Here is an 18234-nt window from a genome sequence, read left to right on the forward strand (position 1 = left end):
ATCAAAGAAACGGTTTCATTGATGAATAAGCCTTCACAAGAAGAAATTCCCAGGCCAGTAAAATACACTTTCCAGTTAATGTTAATGTTTATTTCAAACAAGAAAGTCAACACATTGTCCAAAAAACAGTTTTTCTTCTAATAGAAATTATAAATTAACAAAAATCAAGGCATTTCTTTCTGAAATATAAAACTATGAACTGTATTATACAGCATTAAATGAGTGACCCGAGCAGTTCGGTTAGTTAAATGCACCAGGGTCCACATAGGGGTAGGCCAGGAAATCCCCCAGCTTGTTGCCATCGGCGTCGTAGTGCAGCATCCGGAAGCACTTGTCACAGAAGAGACATGGGTCACTCGGAGCAAACTGGTCATTGGTGGTGAGCCATCTGGAAAGAGCAGTAGTGGAATGTGGTGGTAACTAAGTACATGTACTTGTACTTGCCATTGTATGCGACTACATTTCTACTCGACAACTTGAATGTTATGCAGTGACGATTTTCACGCACCTTCCGATGAAGACATGGCAAACGGTGCATTTCTTCGTGATGACCCTGTGCTTGTGTGTGAGGAGTGGATACAGCTTCTTGTCCAGGCAATCATTCTTATGGGCCAGTCTATAATGAGCACAAGGAGAGGAGAAAAAAAAAAGGACCACGGCCATTAGGAGCCTGAGCAGTAACACAAGATTGGTCTCACATTTGTGACATTAAGAGCTGCTTTCATGAGTGGTTACCCTGCTCACACACAAAGGTAAGACACATCTACTAAACCAGATTTCCTAGTATGGTGACACAAAATGAGCAGCAAGGTCTTGTGAGAGCAGTCGGATCATGTCAAGTGCTTTATTTCAAAGGCTTGTAGCAATAAAACGGGATGGAGAAAGTAGTGCTGGGCGGTATCAATCTAAACATGTACCCACTGACTGTTTATAATCATATGGATGCTGTCATAATGTGTTGTGTAGATCTTGACCCACCACGCATCCTGGAAAGTGACAAAGTTACAATTTTCTCTCTAAATTTAATAATTACATAACTGCAACAGTAAACTGGGTGCTGTCTGACTCTCGCTCATGGGGAGGGAGGCTGTTTTTTGGGGGAAACTTAATTGAATTCTCGGTCAGGAGTAACAACAACAACACAACACAATAGTGGAAGATGACAAAACACTTAGTGGGTTAAAGTTTTTGCCAGGGACAGAGGCTGTTTTTCAGGCAGACATGTGAGGAGGAGTCAGTGGGACAGACAGGGGACGAACATTTTGTCAAAGTCAATGTGAATGCTGATGGCTGAAGTCATTTTGAAAGACCTGCTGAATATACAGGAAAATACTTGCCTGAAATGCATAAAACTGTAGGGATGAATGGTCAAGATTTTGCAGAAAAAGCTGTAGTTTTAAAAAGCTGCAAAGTAATAGGTTGAATGGGCTCAAAAAGCTTAACAATCAGCTAAAACTGACTGACTGAACATTTTGATTCCCTTTTCTCTAGCTTAACAAAAAGCTGAATATTGGAAAAATGCCTCCAGAATTTTAGGCTCAAAATTAACACTGTGGCTTATGGGGGAGATGCCAGAGTGCTTGTCGCATGTTTTCATTGGCTGCAGTAACAGTAACCAAGCTAACACTGCCCAGTCCCTGAGCACTAGCTGCTTGGCTAACTGAGCTAATTTGTTAAAGTTAGCTACAGTTAGCAGCAGTAAGTAGGTACTCCGGTGATACGCTGCCCCCCACTTGTTTTTGAGCTTTACCGGTGGCCAATTCTTACAAATTGCACCACTAAAATGTAATGAGCTTCTTGCAGATATAACTTTATACTGACTGATCTGTGTGTGTGTGTCAGCACATAAGTTACAAGAAACTGCAGCATAGAAATGGAAGTTGATTAATCTTGGCCGATTTATCTGATCTGATAGTGCTGGGCGGAATACCGGTTCGCAACAAATACCGGTATATATTTTCGTTATGATATGAATTTTTAATATACCCCCATACCATACCCCCTTGACCCTTTTCAGTGTTGCGCTTCTAAACAGTCATGTTGCAACTGCGAGGTGTGGTGAGCAGTTAGTGCTCTGGTGTTATGTTACTGTGAAGATGGATAGGATAGACATTGCTTCATCCGCGGATGTCAAGATGAGCAACTGGAAAGCCCCTGGGATCTGGAAGATGCTACCTCTCCTCGGTCTCTGTAGCTGTCCGCGTGTTAGCTGCTAACATTTGCTACTTTCAAATTAAAAGCCCCCCGTTAGGAACCCCGTTCTAAACTCCAATGGGGTGCAATGTAAAGCTCTTATTTTGAAGACAAATTCGACCTGCTTCCGGTTAGCTGTCTGTTGTTAGAGGCAACTAACGTGAGGCGCTCAACTGCACGCTTCCTTTAATAGCAGGGGTTTAACATCAGCATGTGTTTGACTGAGGAGACGAGAATATGGGCCACGGGTCTGTAATTAAGTAAATCTGTCAAATATCGCCACATTTCTTCAGATGTATATGTTGTACTTCACTGTTCATGCCCAACTACGTGCTTCACGTCACATCACATGCTTATGCCTACCCCAGTGGCGGCTTTTTGGGAAAGAAGGGATATTTTTGGTCATACCGCCCAGGACTAGGAGAAAGTGCTGGCAACATCATGTCTTGTGACAAATGAAACCACCATATATAATTGCAAAGTAGTATAACTGCTTGTTAAGGTAGAGGAGAAAATATCACTTAATATCTCTACAAAAAGATAAGAGGAATCCTTCTGATTAGTTTATGAAACATTCGATCCAAAAGTGCTGGGCCAACTGAGTGGAGCCATGGCACTATTATGGCTAAAAACATAGAGGCAGTCCCTGTGATGATGCTTAATTAATTATGAAGGGATCTTATCTTTAACTGAAGGAGAACTGAAAGAGACATTCATTTAAAATGTCATACCGAGACCATATTATACCCATGCACTAAGCCAGTTTCAAGATGGAATAAGCACGGCAGAAACAGGCGCATGAGCTTCATTTCTACTCCCACAATAATCTAACTCTGAAACAGATTTTACAGTGGGCACCGCAAAGATCATGAGCAGGGAAGTAATGGTTGCAATGTAAATAAAAGGAATGATTAAATTCAAGAAGTATCCAAAGAGCAGCTGTATGAGATCAACACCAAATAGAGTAGGCCTTTATCTTTAGATATTAATTTTATTAAGCCGTTTTGTGATTGTGCATCTGTGATTTAGTGGATTGATTCTCTGATGAGTTGACTGCCAACCTACTAGCTGTCTGAAGCTAATGTGTCACTAATAAAACATCCTAATTTACTGTTGATTTATTTTACTTTTGTGTAAATTAATTGTGGTGTTGTACTTCCTCTGGCAACCAAATGTGATATTCAGCTGATATTTCTGTTGCAATACTAAGTTTCTTTGTGTAACTACTTTACTATACTATACTTATACTATACACAATACAACACAGTTTTGTTGTTGAAACTTCAAAGCCCAACTCTGGTCTCACCCTCTATTAGAAGTGTAGCTCACTGCTGAGTTCTTCATATACATTATAAATAAGTGATGGGATCTAGCTTCAAGCTATTATCCAGCTACAGAGAGAAATTCAGCCTGAAAACCAGCACAATGTCTCTGAGTGCTGAGGGGATGGAGCAGCCAAATATTTTATTCTCTGCCCAAATTCCAAATAAAATAAGCATTAAGAAGATCAAACTGTATGTAGACCTGCCACAGTGTCTTTTAAACACTGACCAATAGTCATCAAAGCAGAAGTTAATAATTTAACAGAACAATAATACAGCAATACAAAATGTAAACTTTTGACTCCACTACCAGCATTTATGTATGCATTGATTGATTTATTGTTGCATGCTGCATTAACAAAATACTTTTGTGGAATTTTCTGTGGATTTGTTTTTGCATCTGTTTGGGTCGGCCAGTAAGGCAGCTAAATTGCAAACTGACGGCCCATCGGAGGCCTCGAAGTCTTTTAGGGTCCCTCCCCTTTACACCCAAGGGCCGTGATTAAATCCTGAAGGTGTCCACCTGGCCTCTACATGCCCCAGATCCAGATCTGTCTGAACTCGCAACCCATGGGAATCAAAGGGTCTGCTTCAAAAGGTCCTATGCCCATCCCCCGGGGGGTGAGAGTCAAGTGTAATCCAGGGTGGAGCCTTAGTCTTCAGACTTGTTCCAGCACATCCGACTACTCCCACATCGGATTAGCAACTGGGGAATCTGGGGGCCAGGTTGAAATCTTGAGCGCTTTTTCACACTGCTGCGGCCATTCTTAACAGTTTTGACTGTGTGACAGGAAGCGTTGGCTGCTAAAGCGTGCCGTTCTTGGTCTGCCACTGTGTTTGGGTGGGAATTGTGTGTCACGAATGCCATGACCCAGGGTCTCCCAGCGGATCATAACATGATAATGAGATGATTAACATTTCTGCTACGTGATGTTAACATTCATTCTTATTACACCTTTTAGGACGGGGGGGATCATAAAACTGACCACTTGTCCAACAATGATGAGAAAGCACCAACCTGACATCTGTGATGATGACAAGATGTTCGCAGTCTCCCTGGTGGCAGTAGAGGTACGGGAAGCCCACTTTAACTGTCAGATCGGCAAATCGCGTGTCCTCCATCTTACTCTGGCTGTAGGGTGGGAAGTTGCGGGCCTTCGCCCATTCAATGGTAGTCCTGTGTCATGACACACAGAGGGCACATCATAGAAATGTCCTTTCAGTTACATGTTTGTTCATTTTGAAGTTACACATCACATTAAACTGAGGTAAATTTGTGTTTCTGGGAGCTTGTTCACCTGTTTGAAGTGTGATTTTTGGTTTGAACATAAATGTTGTGAGTCACGTCCACAAAGGACTCTTTCCCAGCACACAGTTCAGAGCGTGAATGGAACCAGTACACAGCTCTAACTATTACTAACTGAGGTCTCTGGTCTGTTTATGAGAACGGTAATTTTAGTAATTGCCAAGATCTTCATCTTCACTGGAGCCAGAATCACAAGGCATCCATCACAATCCTCTAAAACCGAGATGAACCCTTGATGATGCCCATATTAGGAGTTGATTTCATAATCTGCAGTGCTAACAAAAGCACCACATTGATATTTAAGAATATATTTCCGTTAAACTTTTGTTTGAAGAATTCTTGACCTGTCGCTACAGTGTAACAAATGTATTATTGTATTGTAATTGAATTGTTAAATGTTTCAAATGAAAGCTGCATGAAAAGCTTACATGCTGATATCCTGACACTCTGGGAACCGCATGTCGTTATAGAAAACTCCTTCGAAGAAAAAGAAAGCTGACTTGAAATGATCCTGAAACAGAAAACACGAAATGGCGACCTTACAAAACCACACAAAAGACATTTTTACTTGAATGTTGCAGTCGCAGGAATCACACAGGAGACCACTGTGCGGATACAACCCAACACACTGTTGACAAAATGAACTCGACGTGTGCTCACTTTGCTGATGAAGTCCGGAGCCATGTCCGGGGTGCTGCTGAACTCGCCGCACACTTGCAAGTCGCTGACACAGCAGATGGCATCCCTGAGCTCGGCCAGGCTGTGGGAGCCCGTCATCAGCAGAGTCATGTGGGGTCTGATATAACTAAACTGAGGGGGGGGGGATGGAAGAGCAATGTCAGCAGTGTGGAGAATAACATTTAAGACAAAAAATGTCCGGAAGAGATTGTCAGATTTGAGGGGTTTCTGGCAAGCGGCTCACCTTGTCAATGATCGCTGGGTAGTAGACGTTGACGGTTAGAATGACCTCACCTTCAGGGATCAAGTCGGTCACTGCATCTGGTTCCCTGCCGAAAGTTAAACGCTCCTGGAAATTACACAGAGAATGAAGCCCTATATTAAGACACACGAAAGGCTATACATGAATGACGGCATTTCAGCAATACTCTGATAGACCTACCAGTTCATCTGCATAGAGTTCGTGTCTGTTCTTGGTGAGTTTTAGAGAAGCTTTGTGATCTTGTTTCTTTTTTCTTTGTCTGTTCAAAAAAAAAAATCACAGAGCATGTAATGTGTTAACACACTGTTCATTCATCATTCAAGACAAATGATCAATTGTGATGTTGGGGAAAAAAAGCCGTACATTAGTGTTTTCAGTGTTGGATCTTCCGGTACAACGTCTGTATCGGGCGGCTGATCCTCAGGATGGCAACGGAGAGAATCAGCACTTGTAAAGGAGAAAAACAAAGTTGTGCACTTCAAAGTTGGGGTAACAATTGGCAAATGTCAGCTTTTAACAGATACAACAAAGTCACATTCCACCACTAGTCATATCTTTACCCCAGTGGTGGTTACTGCTGTTATTGTTACCTATTGATTGATTGCTCTGTAAATTCCGTATGAGAACTTATTCATGACACTGGAGTCAAATTCTTAGTGTATGTAAAGAGCCACTCACAATGTTTGTTGACAATAACTTCTGGGCAGAAACCCCCTGAATCAAGTAACATACACATTTGTCTCTTTTGTTGTATTGCTATTTCAAAGGGTATAGATGTCATTCATGTAAAATGCACCTTTGTTGCAATTTATTCACCTGCTGGGCCACAGAAATAAAGAAACTGACAGCTTGAGCTTACCCAAAGACTAGCAGTGACGTTAGCTTGGAGAGTGTGTTTTATTGAGCTGTTGTTAAGTTTAATGTCGTGGTGCTTTGTAGACATGTAAATGCAGAGACAAGGAAGGGAAAGAAGAAGCACTTTCAGACACAGTTCACACTTCAATAGTACGCAAAAAGTCAGCTGAACTCGGCTGGACGTTAAGTGAACGATGCTCTGAGTACCTGCAGACGGATTTCAGGTCAGCCATCATCTCCACACTAACCCCCATGTCTTTGGCAAAGTTAGCGTCAAACGTGTCCTCGTCCTCCCGCGCGTAGGAGTAGCTGCTCGGCTTCAGCCTCTTCAGCCACTCGTTCCTAAAAGAGCCAATATGAAATGGTTTGGTGTTCACATCCGCGTATTCATATTCTGGGATGTTCGCGTTCACATCCATTGACTGCTTAGCCGCCGCCATGTTTTCCTATGAGACCTCGCTGTGCGCGGTGGATCATGGGTAATGTAGTTTTTGCGACGAGTGACAACAAGTTGGTGTTATTTTGGCCTGTTTCTCCTAATTTAACCAATTAAATATATATTTGGACATGGCTGTGCTATTAAAAGCATATGCAATAAGATATGCTATGATGTTTCCCTGATTTGGTTTCAGTGAACAATACACTGTATCATTAGTTTTACTCTATACACCTTTCTGTGCCTGATTTCATTGTTTTTATAATGTCTGTCTTGTGTTCTCATCTGGGTAACCTGTAAAGCACCTTGGGTATACAATGTGTTTTATAAATAAATTTTCCTTGAGTTGCCTTACCTTACCTTACCTCTTGACTGAGCTGCCTTGTGTTTAAAATAGACTGTATAAGTTACATGGTTTAAGTAATAATCATACTGATTGCCATGTGAAGAATGGGGGGTCATAGTTATGCAATTTGTCAGTCACCTTCACCCTCAGATATAAGGTGCAATAGCACATTTTTACAAGAAACTAGAATTATCCTTGTAGTAGTATGCCCCCAATGCCAACCACTCACTTTATATTCATATCTATCCAGACACATATAGGGCTGTGGTCAAATGCAATGGATATGGCCTTTTTTGATGTATGGTGATTAATTTCTAACGAGAAACATGCTGTCTTAACTTAAGCGACTATATATAACAGAGGGGTACAGAGGACTGATAGAGCGCTCCATCACATGGTGCAACAACAACCACCTGAAGCTCAGTATCAGCAAAACCAAAGAGCATGTGGCAGACTGCCGCCTTATGTGTACAAGTGAGTAAGTTCATTGAGAGATGCAAAAAAACCACCAGTCAAATTCCTTGTATGTGTTCACGTGGCAAATGAAGCTGATTCAAGCAGAACACAGAGCCACACATTAGAAGATGTAGATGCCTCACACACGTCTCAGCCGCACAGCAGAGGAGATCTCACAATCATCTCAGTTTCCAGGTGGGCACCAAGATTAGTGACAGCAATTCAGTATCTCAGCAAATGTGAACCATGGGCACAATCTCCACTTCTTCTCCTGAGTTATGGTGTTGAATAATGGCCGAAAATGTTACAGTTTTGGTTTTAACATGTCATCACTCACTCTTTCTTTTTTCCTGTTGAACATTTGTGTGAAGTTTTGTCATAATTAGGGTATGAATTCTTGAAGCCACAGCCCAAAGTGCATTTTGTGATGTCTCAATGACCTCAGTCCATCCAACGCTTGTGCCAAATGTAATGAAATTCCCTCCAGGTTTTCCTGAGATACCGCATGTTCATGAGAATGGGATGGACATGTGGTCACAATGATGTTTAACCACTGAAATCCATTCAGTTCCTCCTGAGTCCAAGTGGACATTTCCTTCAAGTGTTCCTGAGTGCTGCCCCAATACTGGAATTTTAACTTTGAGGCAGTTTTGTGTTTGTGTGTGTGTGTGTGTGTGTGTGTGTGCGTGCGTGCGTGCGTGCGTGCGTGCGTGCGTGCGTGCGTGCGTGCGTGTGTGTGTGTGAACTAGCTGCTGTTGAACAGAAAAGAGAATAAGAAAATGCAACTGGCACTGGTGAACGGCAAAAAAATATAAATGAAAATCAATATTTTGGACAAAAGTGGTCCCAGAGACATTGCATTACCAGAACGGGGCTGACAAATGGGTGGACAGATTGAGAGATAATCTCAAAATATATTTCTCCAACCAAGGCCATCACCAGCGTGGACACACAAAATATTTTGAGAAGTAGTAAATAAGGACAAAAAGATTTAAAAAAAACTATTTTCCTTACATTTCCTTTCATATTTGTTTGATGGTAAACTGCTCTATTTGCCTGTATAATACTTTGAAAAAAAAAAACAAAACTTATCTTCCATTGCCTCTTCAGATCCTTTTATTGACGTCTATTCATTTGGAGAATAAAAGCTGGAATTAAGCCTTAGAGCGTGGGGTGTGGGACGTCACAGAAATGACAAAACCATGACTAATTTGTTAGTCAGGGATATTACATGCATGCTGATTACTAGAAACAGAGACCAAAAAAGTAAAAAAAACTCCTCTGCCCCTCCTCCCCTGTCTTTTCTTCCCCTGGTAGAAAGTAATTAAGTATATTTATTGAAGTATTTGGGGAGTATTTGTTTTCCCAGCAGAATGTTGCATTGTAACAAAATGATCAATATTATTTACTTCACCTGTTTGTCCTTTTAAACTCTTGTTGATCGGTGTATTACATCTATAGGGACTGAAACTTCCACAAAATGAATGAATTGTGATGCAAGAGCAGTTTGCAGGATCCTCTAGTGGCACTTTCCAACACAGCCACATTTGAATTGAGTTGTGCGACTATCTTCTTTAATAAGAAAATACAATGGATGAATACAGATTAACTCGGTGGTGTCCAACCTTTTCGGCTTGTTACCTCTCTCTCACAAACAAAGTTGTCTGGTTGGGAGCTCCTTTTTAGCTGTGTTAAATGTGAATGAGTTCCACTGAAATTAGATTTCTACCATAAGTTGTATGAAAAAAAAGAAGGAAAACAATAAAAAAAAAAAAAAATGTACATGACAAAATGTGTGTTTCTGCTCATCAGGCCCCTGCAAATAGTCTTGCTGATGCCCAGGACAAGCTGATTACCAAAGGCCCATCCCTGCATATTATCTTAAAGTTAGAGGGTACTTTTGGCCCTGCTGTCCCCCCATCATCAATGTACTTAACTGTGTGTGAAGTAGAAAGAGGAGCTACACCTCATCCAATTACAGAGATCACTGTTAGCCTATAGAGGCATTGTCAAATCATTATCAGGGCCAATATCCTCATTTTACACCCTTGCTCTGGGCACCTGTGGGGGGGGGTCATCAGTCTCACCTGCTACCTGCAGCTGCACCTCATTATTAATGCCTCTCAATCTGACACAGGAGCTGCCTCTTAGAAATCTTTCTAACAAGCTAATAACATCGCTTCACACGCGTCCATCTATCCGTATTACGCACTTTGATTTAATTTCGCTTGGCTGACGCTGCGCCACCTCATTTGGATTAATTTGGAGAAAATCTGTCTCGAAGGCATCTGGAACAAATACATCTAGGGAAAAATGTGGTCAAATTGCCGGAACATTCAGCTTGGGTTTTAAAAGTTTTTATTTTTTATTTTTTTAAGAGAAGTTTTAAAGGGTCGGTCGTGTGTGAAGAAACTGCCTGTGGCGTCAAGAAACACGTGTCGGGTTGGCTGTGGTTGTCTCGGCCACTCCCGTCTCTCCTCACCTTCATAAATATCGCGAGAGGCCGGAGGAGCGTCCCGTGTGCAAGTGAGGAGAGCGCTTATTCCTGACAGAGGCTGCTCCATAACTCCTGACTACCGATTCCTGCACAAAATGGACATCAAAGTTGATTCACTTCAACAGGTAGGTGTTTAACTGTTTTCACTGCAGGACCTTTAATTGTAATGGGACACTTTAACATGGGTGTATCTAAACTTTCTAAAGTAAAGATCTGAGCACTTGGTGAGCACCACTGTCATTGATCATTGCAGACTGAACCTGTAGCACAATAAACTCACCAAGGTCTGATGCAAATGGAATTAAAGTTGGAATTTTCTCTGTTCTCCCCCTTTCTTCAGGTGGACCTAAGCCAGTCCATTGAGGATGAAATGTAAGTTAAATTATGCTATTATATTAACTTTTTCATTATATAGGATGTAAGGAATCAGTGCTTGTATTTGTGATTGGCACATGATGTAAATAATAATCAGATATACTGTGTATATAATTCCAGGAATATATTATTCTTACAAATATGATATCTAACCATTGCAATACATGATGTAGTACACTAGAGGTCAACAGATCTGTGTAAATGAGAGGCTGTCTAACTGCACAAGTAAATTTCAAAATATTTTTTTTTAAACAATCAACTCACCAACTCACTGTACAATGTTGAGGTTCTTGTACTACACATCAAAGTACTGTGAGTATATCTATTTTCTGCTTCTTTTTTTTTTATACCCCCACTCCAAAACATTTTGAAGACTAATATTGTAGTTTCCACTCAGAACAAGTATTAAATGTAATCACAAGTTACTCTGAAGATTGCTTGTTACATCAGAGACTAATTATTGCACTTTAAATCAATGGAATTTATCAGCAATCAGATTAAGTAAAAAACACTTTTACACAACACTATTATTGTCTTGGGAGGTAAGTAGATGACCTACAGTATAGAGTATGTAGATTTAAAACAATGTATGATTTACTATAACTTGCATTTCCTATATTTCCAATACTACACTTTTCCTAGAAAATTACTTGTGATACTTGAAATATATTTACTATCAGACAATTTAAGACTTTTACTCGATAGGTGACTTTCACCAAAGTGAAGGAGATGCTCATTTTCAGGTTCATACATTTATTTTGGGTCACTACTAGAATAGGTTTACATGCTTTAGTGCTCAAAAACACACCTATTTTCTCAAACTGTCCGGTGCTGCAGCTCTGTATTCCCCCTCTGTCTGAAACACTCTGTTTTAGCTCCTGTTTTTTTTTTTTTTTTTTTAAGGCCCATCCTCATGAATATCTAGTCTCCTCTGATTGGTCAGGTCACACATGCCTGACTCAGCACTGCTTACAAAAACAGATCATCTGTGCTTAATAATTTCTTTCATGCCAAACTAGCTGCTAGGCATACATTATGTAAATGTGTGCCACGGTAACATAGCGTGACTCGCCGTCACTAAACAAAAGGCGCGACTACTGACAAGGCGTTTCAGGAGCAGCGTAATCTGTGGGAGTGAAGCGATTCTATTGGTGCAGACCTTGACCTTTTTATAAGATCTTTAACATGCACAAGGACCTATATCAAACACAGAAAGAAAAGAAGAAAACAAAAGCATAACAGGTCTCCTTTAACATGATATCTTTACTTTAACTGAAGTACAACTTTTGGATCCTCTTTACAACAATGGGTGTTTTTATGTCTTATAAAATGTCCCTAAATTTGCCAATCTTTCATCCAGGTCACATAAAATGGATTTAGAATCTGCACTGAAGGAATGCTCGACCGCCTTAGAGCTTTTTCTGAACAACAGGTTTGCTGATGCTTTGGCGCTCTTAAAACCCTGGTAAGTCATAAACACTCAACTAACAATTTCTACTTTCAATTTTAATGTACCTTCATTTATTTTTTTTAATGACTGCATTTGTCCCCTTCAGGAAGAATCAGAGCATGTATCACGCAATGGGTTACAGCAGCATCTTGGTGATGCAGGCAGGCATGACTTTTGATCCAAAGGACATGGATGCTGCCATGACGTCACTGAGAGAATCACTGCAGACGTGCGAAAGGTTTCAAAAACTTCATATTTACGTGTTCATAAAAGTGCAGGATTTAGTTTTTACGTTCAACATCGGGACAACATGTAGTACATATGACTTCCTGGAAATAATGCATTAATGACCTTGATCTAAAAGAGTTGAGACACAAACCTGCTGTTTTAAATAAATTGTCACCATTTACTGTTTATTTGTGAATTTAGATTTCGGAAGAAAACTGGAATAATGGAGACTTTAGCCAGCTTTTGGTACAGACAGCCAGCTGAGAGCCTGACAGAAGGTAAGTGATGAGCTTCTACTATCTCCAGGCTTTAATGAATATGCATACTTGAGCCTGTGTGACACGAACGCCATGTCGACATACAGGAAATTATTTCGTTTTGATATATAAAATGTATATGACCTTTCTTTTATGCTATGGGCTACTGCAGATTTCTTGTTCAGGATTAGTGGCATTATCTGCTCTCTTAAAAGCATTTACATTTGTTAACCGCTGATTACAATTTGGTTTGGTCTTGGGGAGTACAAATGTGTATGTGTTATGTTTTTAAAGGAGGAAAAAAGCCTTTTGTGGCTCCAAAGGAATCCTGCATGCAATCTGATAAATTGCATCCAGTGGCTTTATTGGATTGTGGGTAATGTTTGATAAGGAAGAGGAATATATATGGAATAAAAAGAGATGTAAAACAACACTGATTCTGCTGTATCAATTTTAATAACTGATTTTTAAAAAGTCCATAATGAGTTTAGCAGACAGCTGCCTTTTAAAACCTTGTGCCTACATGACCCACAATGCAATTTAGCCACTGGGTGATGTCACTAGATGCAGTTTATCAGATTACATACCAGCTTCTTCTGAAGCCACAAAATACTACTCGTACTACATTTTTCATGTATGCAGTAGTACTATACAAGACCTGTGAACACACTTTCATGTGTAAAATTGTAGAAGTTACCCTTTGAGTTCAGCAAAAATGTAAAATGTCATGGTTGTTAAAATCAACCCCGTTGCAGAATGACTTTACATTTCCCAAAGTTTTTAAAATAAATCACGCAATATGTGATATGTGTGATGTTTAACAGAAGAGATGCACGCTGAGCTGTGCTATGCCGAAGTTCTCCTGCAGAAAGCGGCTCTCACGTTCCTGGATGAGAGTATAATTGGCTTCATCAAAGGAGGGATGAAAATCCGAAACAGTTATCAGATATACAAGTAAGAAACTTGACGGGAGCAAAAACCAGACGCTGAGAAGATGAGAAATAAACATTATCATATAAAGTGTTTTTTGTGTGTGTCTCCAACCAGGGAATGTCAGGCAATGGCAAATATCACAAAAGAGATGGAAAATCAGAGGAGCACACACGTCCATTTTGTGGGCGGCGTCAACATGGGCATTGGGTCATTTAATCTGGTGAGAGCTATGAAAACAGTCATACATTAGGCCTCCTTAAAATGTATTTCTGCTCAATCTTTTCAACATGTTTTTATGAATACAGTTATTTTATGACAAATATATACACCGTCTTTGAACTTAGGCAGATATGTATGCATGTAGATTGTAGATTGTGTGTGTGTGTGGGGGGGCAGCTGAAATTCCAGAATTAACAAAGTTGGTATTAAACGTTTCCCTACCTGTTTTGTTATCAGATGCTGTCCCTGCTCCCATCCCGAGTCCTCAGACTGATGGAGTTCTTGGGCTTCTCAGGAGACAGGGTAGGTGCCAGCGGTCTATTGACAAAGACCAAGCTCGCGTCTCTTTTCAATTCAACTTGTACTATGCTGACTGTTTTCTAGAGTGAAGGTTTTCTTGTCAAATCATATTCATTTGCTAATGATCTTACAGGAAGTGGGTTTGTCATCGCTGAGAGAGGGAGCAGCCAGCAACAGCCTGCGCTCCATCCTCAGCACCCTGACGCTGCTCATGTTTCATCTCTACATTACAGTGATTCTGGGTGAGGAGACGCTGACAAATGTCTCTCCAGGGACCTAAATCCCATGCCTTCATTAATTTGTCAGCATTTTCTTTTTTTGCTATTGGGGATCGGGAATTTATTATTCTTTGTTCTTGTGTTCCACCTTCAGGCACTGGTGACGGAAACCTTACTGAGGCTGAAACATTGCTGCAGCCCTACACCGAAAAGTTCCCTAATGTAAGCAGTGTTTTTTTTTTTGTTGTGTTTTTTTTTTTCCCCCTGATGGGATACTGATGAAATATGTCACACATTTTTGCTCCCCTCAGCGTTATTTTGAATGAAATTTCTTGTACGTCGTCCATATAGGGCGCCCTGATGCTCTTCTACACCGCAAGGATTGCTTTGCTCAAAGGAAACTTCACCTTTGTGAGTATTCACAGCAAATGCAATCTCTGCTTTTGAAGTCGTTTCTGTTAAAGTGGTAGAAAACTGGAATCCCTGTGTGTCTCTTTGCAGGCGGAGGAGAAGTTCCTGGCTTGTATCGCAGCGCAGCAGGAGTGGCGTCAGATTCACCACCTGTGTTACTGGGAGCTGATGTGGGCCTACTCCTTCGAGCTAAATTGGAGGGAGGCGTATCGATACGCTGACCTGCTCTGCAAAGAGAGCAAATGGTCGCAGGTAAATAATGGAACAGTTTCCTCTTTACCTTGTTGTAAAACTGCTTTTGTTTGTTTTTTTTTTACCTGTTGTATTGCTTGTCTTTCGCAGGCCATCTACGTATACCAGAAGGCTGCCATCTTGAGCATGTTGCCGGAGGAAGAAGTTACTCAACTGGGGGAAAATGTGGCAGAATTATTCAGGTATGTGTTTTTTTTTAGAAAGTGCCTTTTACTTGTACACAATTTTGGTTTGAGGTCTGTAATCATTATACAGAAACTGTGACAATTGTGTTTCGCAGGCAGGTGGATGGTTTCAGAATAAGGATTGCTGGGAAGTCAATTCCAACAGAGAAGTTTGCAGCAAAGAAGGCACAGCGATACTCTTCCTCTAACCCCGTGAAACTTGTGGTTCCGGCTCTGGTGAGGAGGACACGTGTGCACTCTTGCTTTCGTAGAATCAACATCGTTGTCAAGCCAGCTCTGATTTTCAAACGACTTTTTATTTCTTTACCACAGGAGATGATGTATGTATGGAATGGTTTCACGGTAGTCGGCAAAAGGCCAGAGCTGACCGAAAGTATCTTGATCATATTAGAGGAGGCAGAGCAGCAGCTCAGACAGAATCCAGGTGGGTTTTTATAACCACTGACCAATATGTTCACTTTTTTAGCACTGACATGAAACTTAACAGCATTGAATTTAATCTCCAGACCCATCAGAGTATCACATGGATGACCTGTGTGTCATCCAGCTGCTGAAAGGCCTGTGTCTAAGACAGCTGGGGCGTCTGGTCCAGGCGGAGCTCTGCTTCAATCATGTCCTTTCCAGGTGAGCTCATATCATCACTATCGCAATCCATACAGCATTGGAGACAGAGGCTACTGCAGAAATTAAATCAAACCACTGTTCATCTATAGATTTATATCAGTGACAAGGCATTCAGCTACAACAACCAACTGTTTTCCAAGAGTTAATCAAATTACTGTTCTGAAACTGATTTAAAATGTAAGTTTGATGCAGTACTTTACCATCAATCTCAGGGCTTTTAACAGCATTTTTTTAAAATTTCATTCAGTGTTCAGTCTAGTAACTTTTTAAATATATAGGTTTCTGATGTAGGATAAAAAAGCCTTTTTTTTATGAATGAAAGGTTGTTATTTCTGGGGTTAAAAAAAACTATTCTTAATGCTCAGCCCTGCCATGTGATTAGAAGCTGTGAATTGGATACAGTATGTGAAAACCACAGATATTGGCTGAGTTTTTAGGTTTTTTTTTATCAATCAATTTAACGGCAAATACCAGACTTGGATACATCAAATAACTCGTGATTACATCAAATATTTTGCAGACTGAACTGAAATGTGTTTTTGCTCAGGATACTTGTTAAAAACAAAGCTAAATATTCAGAAAAGTTTTGTACACGATTGAGACATTTCACAGGCTTTAAACTCTTTGTACCTCCTCCCAGTTTGGTGTTGAGACTAAAATTAAATTGGGCTATAGTTACCATTTTTAGTTTTTTATACAACTGAATAAAACATGATTTTTAATTTTCATTTTGCAGTGAAAATGATATCAAGCATGACAGCTACCTGGTGCCGTTCACCATGTACGAGCTGGGCCTGTTGCACAAGCAGAAAGGTGACATCAACACGGCTATCACCGTGATCGAAAATGCCAAGTAAGTATCAAGGCACAACTGTTAGGGAAGCATCTGTACCGCTGTATTACATGACTGGCTAATAAGTGATCTTATTTGTAGGACGAACTACAAAGACTACAACATGGAGTCGAGGCTTCACTTCCGCATCCACGCGGCACTCAACACCATGGGCTCTTTCGCGGCCAAACTTCCGCCTTCACGTACGCCTGCTTAAAGACTCAACAACCAGCACAGCACTAAACCCGACGCAAATGGGCTGGTGCCATCCAGGATGGCTTCAAGCCCACCTCAATTCACACCTGGCATAAAATGCATCACAACATGCATTTTGAGTGATTGGTCTCACTTCCTTAGTCTACGAACACAAACGGATAACGTTAACTCCTCTCCAAAACAGCAATATCTTCACGGAAAACCACAGCCAACTCACCAAATAGGCGTAGATATTTAAGAATTTGTTGTAGATGGCATTTCACGAAGTTTATACAGTTTCTCTGACACAACAATCTCAAAATTTAGGGAGTCTGGTGACTTTTTTTCTTTCATGAATTCAGTGTAAATAGTGAAATAAGTTGAAACTGTGTATTCAGCTGCGTACACTACAGACGCGTCTTAATTTATTGTATTCAATTCACACTAAGTCACCAGTGACTGAGAATTTGCAGTAGCGCTTGCACAAAGTGTGTTATGTTGGTATGTATGGTTATTTGGAAAAAGACAGTGTGGTCACAAAGACATATTGGGAGCGTTGACTTGCGATTGGATCTCTCAGGACGCACAATGATGCCAAAACAGGACCAAAGTCTCACAACCCCGTTCAGTGTTTTCAACTCTGACTACACTTGAATTCCTCCAGGTGGCCATCTTTCTGTCAGCCTCATGAGGATGGCATAACTACACACTTAATTTGTCAGTGTGGTACAACAGAGCTCTGAGCTGCCACTCTGTGTAATCTTGTAACATACATGAAGTGGGTTTTTAAATTTAAAGGAAGAAACCGTGAAGTAGACTCTGCTGGAGATCTTCTTGTAAATAAAAAAATATAGAAATGTTTTCTGTTTTTTTTTTTTTTTTTTCTTCAGCTCAGTCTGTATTAATCTATTTTGGTAAATGGAATTTACTGAATAAATCTTATGAATCACGTTTTAATATTTCATTGTAACACAGCATGTGAAATGTGTTGGATTATTATCATCAATAGTAGTATGATATAGCATGAAAATAACCTTTGATCAAATATAAATAGTGTCTATCATATCAGACGTACACACAGGAGGTATTGCAAGTGTCAATAAGTTATGATTATGATGATATTGTAGCAGTTGGGAGCCCTGAGGACTGTCAGTATTTTTAGATGAAGTCTTGTTACATATTTTAGAGGGATCCAGGATTTACTCGCCAGAAAACATCTGCAACAACAGTGTGCTTCCAGATCTGTGCAGGACGACACGGCAGCCACGAAATACATTTCAGAGGGAAATATTGTACTTTTCCTCCACCACCCTTAACCTACACTACATTTCATTGATAACTGTAGATGTTTACATGAAGATTATAAACTTATTAAATACAGTAAAAAGACACTTTTTGGCTTGT

The 18234-nt window shown here is 40.4% G+C and overlaps 2 protein-coding genes across 2 annotated transcripts; one reads left to right on the top strand and one right to left on the bottom strand.

Moving 5' to 3' along the window:
- Positions 1–63: 63 nt before the first annotated feature.
- snapc3 (small nuclear RNA activating complex, polypeptide 3) lies at positions 64–7088 on the bottom strand. The gene is made up of 9 exons (XM_037119718.1): positions 6824–7088; positions 6125–6208; positions 5942–6020; positions 5744–5848; positions 5482–5631; positions 5250–5332; positions 4534–4692; positions 509–616; positions 64–388 (listed from the first exon to the last, which is right to left on the bottom strand). Exons 1-9 carry the CDS (start codon positions 7054–7056, stop codon positions 241–243), a joined length of 1149 nt encoding a protein of 382 aa, XP_036975613.1. The 5' UTR covers positions 7057–7088; the 3' UTR covers positions 64–240.
- A 2888-nt stretch (positions 7089–9976) lies between these two features.
- On the top strand, positions 9977–17504 carry LOC119029026 (tetratricopeptide repeat protein 39B-like). Its single transcript, XM_037115549.1, has 18 exons — positions 9977–10476; positions 10692–10723; positions 12087–12191; positions 12283–12414; positions 12606–12682; positions 13486–13615; positions 13709–13814; positions 14051–14116; positions 14247–14355; positions 14486–14553; positions 14683–14742; positions 14833–14994; positions 15085–15176; positions 15275–15395; positions 15492–15603; positions 15686–15803; positions 16540–16656; positions 16738–17504. Exons 1-18 carry the CDS (start codon positions 10447–10449, stop codon positions 16850–16852), a joined length of 1752 nt encoding a protein of 583 aa, XP_036971444.1. The 5' UTR covers positions 9977–10446; the 3' UTR covers positions 16853–17504.
- The last annotated feature ends 730 nt before the right edge of the window (positions 17505–18234 follow it).

The sequence above is a fragment of the Acanthopagrus latus genome, chromosome 1 (genome assembly GCF_904848185.1).
Source record: "Acanthopagrus latus isolate v.2019 chromosome 1, fAcaLat1.1, whole genome shotgun sequence".
Lineage (NCBI taxonomy): Eukaryota > Metazoa > Chordata > Actinopteri > Spariformes > Sparidae > Acanthopagrus > Acanthopagrus latus.